The following is a 5043-nucleotide window of genomic DNA, read 5'->3' on the forward strand; positions in this document are numbered from 1 at the left end:
TAGCAGAGCAATCCTTGATACATTTGCCTATTTTTGCAAAAACCATCCCCGCTCGAAGTCTTCGACGTAGGCTAACCTTTCCCTGCCTGTACTCCAGGAAAGATACCATGGCCCAATGTGACCTACTACTGCTCCGCGAAGTTCGCCCTGGACGGGTTCTTCAGCTCTCTCCGTGTGGAACTGATGAAAGCCCAGCAGGACGTGTCCGTCACACTCGCCATACTGGGCCTCATCAAAACACAAAATGTCATAGATCACGTGAAGGTAAGACAGGTTCACCTCCGACGTCCTGTTTCTGTTTGTGTTCGTGTGTTGGCACCTGTAAGGCAAGACCGGGTTCTTCTCGGTACTTTGCGAAGTTGTACGATCTTGGATTTCTTTTGCTTAAATTATTTCACCCTCTCCTAGCAGAGGTTCGGTTCTGGCTGTTTGTGGATGTGTTTTAGGCATTTTGTCGTGCTTTCTGTTTTGTAATGTTTTCGTCATGGCCTGCAGGCATAAAGAAAACAGTACTAGAAAACCTTACAAAATACCTAGAAGCACGTCCAAAAACAGGTGCCGAACCTCTACTTGGAGAGTAATTTTGGCATGTGGGTAGTTATTGATTTGGGCACCACATCTGCAATATTTTCAGGTACTGTAGAATTAAAGACCAGCATCTCCATCTTGATGTAATTTTTCTTGTCAACTTCTTTGTTGCAGAACGAGGAAGTTGTGAAGACTGCCGCCCCGGTAGACGAGGCGGCCATGGCCATTGTCCGAGGCGGAGCCACCCGGGCCCGGGAGGTCTACTATCCCTTCTACACCTGGCCCACCACCATACTCAGGGCTCTGTTGCCGCAGGTCCTCGACAATATTGTTATCAATATCAGCTAGGGAACTATTTTTGTTTTAATCAAAGAAAAACAAAGGAAAAAAAGAAGCTTCAGACGGAGATATTAGCATCTGTATTTGCTTTATTACCTCAATATAATTAGCTCAATTTAATTTTATACATTTCATTCTATATATCAATTCATGATCAGTTGTATTCTAGGAAAGGATAATTCTTGCAATGTGCAAATAGGCAGATAAATAGAAAGAGAATGGTTGGTAGTAGGCGCTTGTTAAATCCGATAAACCCACAAACCTCATTATTATCAGGTTAGAATGATTGTATTTACTTTGGTGTATCTTTAAAGAAGTTAACGTTGGTAAAGACCTTACGGAAGTCCCTGTACTTTGTGTCAACTGCGTTAGTACACAAATGTACCTTACTGCTCCGTATTATTATCACCATCATCATTATCATAATTGTGTATATAAAATTAGTTTGTGATTTGTGTAACGTTAAATATAATTAGATTAAAAAAATGCATCCCAACATCATACATTGTATCCACCTGATGAGCTATTCAAAGGCAGTATCAAGTATCTAAAACAGTACAACAGAAGACAACAGAAGAATAAACAAAACAACCAGATCCATGCGACTAGAACCCGCACCAGCACAAGCCAGGCTATCTGGCGAGATTTCATTCAGTAATGGCACCTCCCATAACGCTAATGATCTTGGCAGCGTTCGCACACAGAGAGTCTTCTCTCCGAGCCATGCAAAGTTGGGACAGTCGAAGAGCGGTTTGAACTGACATGTACACGTCACTTTCACGTACTCAAGCGACGCCGACATGTTCTGAGATGGAACCATCCCGCAGTCTACCGTCATCAGCAGGTTTTCTTCCAGGGAAATGGATTGTATGCTCGGAAGGTTGTCAAACGTGCCGTTTTCTATGACTGTCAGGTCGTTCTCGTGAAGATTCAGAATCAACAAGTCTTCCAAGTTTGCTTCACTAAAAATTCCAGACGGAAGACGTTTGATCTCGTTGTCTTCAAGGCGAATGGTCTGGAGGCGACGAAGGTCCTTGAAGATATCTTCATCCAGACTTTCTAGCTTGTTGTCGTTCAGGCCAATTTCTCTGAGAACAGAGAGGTTAGCAAACGTACCGGGGGGCACAGAGGCTAACCTGTTAGACTGAAGATCGATGAGCAATAGCCTTGGGAATCGACTGAAAAGTCCAACTTCGATTGTTGCAATCTCGTTGTTCCTTAAACCTAGAATTGCCAAAGAAGGATGGTTACTGAACATGTTTCCTGTAAGCTCGACAAGACTATTGTGGTCCAAGGACAGAGTGATCAGAGCTTCAAGACCAAGAAAAACGTCTTCCGGGAGGAACGAGATGTTGTTTGATTTCAGACGAAGAGTCGAGAGACGAGGGAAACCGATAAACGCTGCCGTTTCCAAGTTCCCCAAACCGTTCCCGCTCAGGTCCAGGGACGTTATATTTGGTGGAAGGGAAGGCAAAACGTTTTCTGGGTTCTTTATACGGTTTCTGGCCAGATGTACCGTTCCCAAGGAGGGGGTGTCAAAGAAAACGTCGGCGGGCAAACTTGAAAGCCTATTCCCGTCCAGCAGAATATGGTCCAAACTTGTTAAACCGCGAAAGATGCCTGAGCTCAAGGTACATATCTTATTGTCAACAAGATCCAGATACTCCAACGATGTTAGATTTCTAAACACGCCCTCCTCTAAACTCGCTAGGTCGTTTATGCTTAAGTGAAGCTCGTGGAGGCTACCACCCAACCCATCGAAAGCGCCTGCCTCTATGTAGGACATTTTGTTGTAACGCAAGTTTAGTGTGGACAGTTGAGGAAGGTAACCAAAGACCATCTGGGGAAGTGACGATATCTTGTTTCTGGAGAGCTTCAAGACGATGGTGTCCGGGGGAATATCAGAAGGAACAGCTGTCAAGTCGGCGTCTTGGCATGACACAGTTTCGGACCAACAGATGCAGGCTGGACTCTCATCCCCCTCGCTGTCACAGGCAATCTTCGGTTGTCCATGAACAGTGATCCCTGTAAGTACCATCCACATTATCGCTGTAGCCTGCAGTAACGTGGTATTGAACTTGGGCCCCTGAAATTTGAATATGTAGTTGTATTTACGTAATTATTATTGGCCGAGGCTATTGACAAGATGTTCAATAAGAATTTCTTTGCACTATTGACAGAATATGAAATATTGTTTTGCACAATCAATATCTACAAGACTTTTCTTGTACTATTGACAGGAATTGTTAGTAACCAATCAGAAGACAATGAATGCAACCAGAGCATTGATAAATAAATATATCAGGGCATAATTTACAGCCTTTGATAATCTTGTTAATAACAGCTCACAATCCTGTCTAACCTATCCCTTCTATTAGCCTGGGTACCATCCGAATTCTACCGGGGCCCGGTAGAATACGGATGGTACCCAGGCTACCCTTCTATAGCCCTACCCCTGATTCTGTAAATGGTGCCAATGCGGTCAAGGACATTGTCCCTGGATATGGCACATGCTGTGCCGGTTTTGGACAAATTTGCTGGGCGTCAAAGCTTCACTTCAACAGAGACCAAGGAGCGTATTCAGTTTCCTGTCAGCATGGACAGATCTAGATATCAGAAAGCTGGTAGCAATCAGAAAAGTTCACACTCAAATTATGGTCTCATTACACAATTTCGCCGTCCCGGAATACAGCTTAAATCACACAACTTCTATGCCCGCAAATCCAATTAAAAAGCAGTATTTCTGGAGATGTTTTGCTTTCTATTGCAAGTGCACTAGTTCGTTAGGCAATGAAAAAAATGACACCCAAATCTAGCCGAGTCAACTATAGTTATCGGATTTCAAACTGCGAGTACCCGATAGCCGCCCGAGGGCCTTTTGAGCAGAAAAAGACCTGTGGCCGCAGCACTCAAAACAAAGGAACGTACACGTCCGCAAATCGATGGCATTACGAAACTTTCCGACATGATCATAGCAGTAATATACAAGCTTTCATCTCAAATCCTTCTGATATCAAATGGGGGCGATGAAAGGGAATTTATCACCCACCTTAACACAAGCTTTTGACACCCAATCATTTTTTGGCCACGGACTCTTTTAACTCGGAGTAACACAGGAATGAGACCTTGGGGGTCCAAAAATGTAGATGTAGATGTAGATGTCCTTAACGTGAATATCAACAATGTCGCGTCTGGCTTGTGGTAGTTTGACGGTGTTACTTGGTGCTGTAGCCGTCGGGATCTACTGGAACTACGATGGCTTCGATCCAGGTGAGCTTCGGGATCACGGGGAGGGAGGAGTGAACTTCTGGGTGGCAAATTACGTAAAATTATCGGCACTCCTGGTGCATACATTACGATCAACTGTAGTAATGGCGAAACGCCCATTCTGTAAGTTGTCAATCTAATTTGTCAAACATAACTTCTTGTTTCATACCACGGGCTAGTTGAGTAAAAAGAGAGTCCGAGTCGAAAACAATTTTTCAAGGTGAATGGATCTCATGTAACCTTTTATAATCATTTCTTTTGCGAATTATCTGCACATGTATACTCTGCTAATGTCCTTCTCTGTGTGTTGTGTTGTGTTGTGTTGTGTTGTGTTGTGCATAGGAAGCATTAGTTCGGCATCTCCCGTGTTAGCTGGGGCAACGATCGCAAGGAGAAAAACGTAATTTAATTTCAACTGGAGTTCGGCGACCTCATACCTCCATGAAAATTTAGACCTTTTGTAAATTTCATGCATTGACTAACAAATTAACATAATTTATGCATGGCGTTGTTCATAATTGACTAACGTACACATGTCACAATTATAAAATTCCCATTATTAATCATAAAGCAGTTTTGCAATTTTTACATAAACTATGCAAATAAGTTCCTCATAACCATATTTGGTATCTGCTTATATTCCACCTATCATAATTAACATCTGTTACATTTATGAAAGTCCAGTTATTAAAAACAACGGAATTATACAATTTCCTCATTAATTATGCAAATCAACTCCTCATTTGCATAACATGTATATCATTATGAACATCTTTGTCTAAGGTACCCGCATGCCTAATATGATGCCAATCCGTCAATCCTTTCTGCATTTATCCTCTTTGGAATGTCTTGACAAAAATGCACCTGACCCGTGACGTCCCACTGATAGCGTTATAACTGCGGCACTGC

The 5043-nt window shown here is 42.8% G+C and overlaps 3 protein-coding genes across 3 annotated transcripts in view; 2 read left to right on the forward strand and 1 right to left on the reverse strand.

Annotated features, from left to right (window-relative positions):
* LOC118417513 (hydroxysteroid 11-beta-dehydrogenase 1-like protein) overlaps positions 1-963 on the forward strand; it is a 6890-nt gene extending 5927 nt beyond the window's left edge. Inside the window, exons 4-5 of the mRNA XM_035823096.1 lie at positions 98-264; positions 703-963. Of these exons, the coding sequence (XP_035678989.1) occupies positions 98-264; positions 703-876 (341 nt within the window). The 3' untranslated portion in view covers positions 877-963. The remainder of the gene's footprint in view (positions 1-97; positions 265-702) is intronic.
* Positions 964-1390: 427 nt separating this feature from the next.
* On the reverse strand, positions 1391-2911 carry LOC118417515 (leucine-rich repeat-containing protein 15-like). The gene is made up of 2 exons (XM_035823097.1): positions 1568-2911; positions 1391-1414 (listed from the first exon to the last, which is right to left on the reverse strand). The coding sequence occupies exons 1-2, from the start codon at positions 2909-2911 to the stop codon at positions 1391-1393; spliced, it is 1368 nt and encodes a 455-aa protein (XP_035678990.1).
* A 1098-nt stretch (positions 2912-4009) lies between these two features.
* Positions 4010-5043, forward strand: part of LOC118417516 (hydroxysteroid 11-beta-dehydrogenase 1-like protein) — a 4254-nt gene continuing 3220 nt past the window's right edge. Inside the window, exon 1 of the mRNA XM_035823098.1 lies at positions 4010-4137. Coding sequence (XP_035678991.1) covers positions 4050-4137 — 88 coding nt within the window. The 5' untranslated portion in view covers positions 4010-4049. The remainder of the gene's footprint in view (positions 4138-5043) is intronic.

The sequence above is a fragment of the Branchiostoma floridae genome, chromosome 6 (assembly GCF_000003815.2).
Source record: "Branchiostoma floridae strain S238N-H82 chromosome 6, Bfl_VNyyK, whole genome shotgun sequence".
NCBI lineage: Eukaryota > Metazoa > Chordata > Leptocardii > Amphioxiformes > Branchiostomatidae > Branchiostoma > Branchiostoma floridae.

Coding starts and splice junctions, on each gene's coding strand:
- LOC118417515 (XM_035823097.1), bottom strand. CDS start 2,911: ATGTGGATGGTACTTACAGGGATCACTGTTCATGGACAACCGAAGATT. Junction 1,415..1,567: donor TCGGAGAGAAGACTCTCTGT/GTGCGAACGCTG, acceptor GTACTGTTTTAG/ATACTTGATACTGCCTTTGA.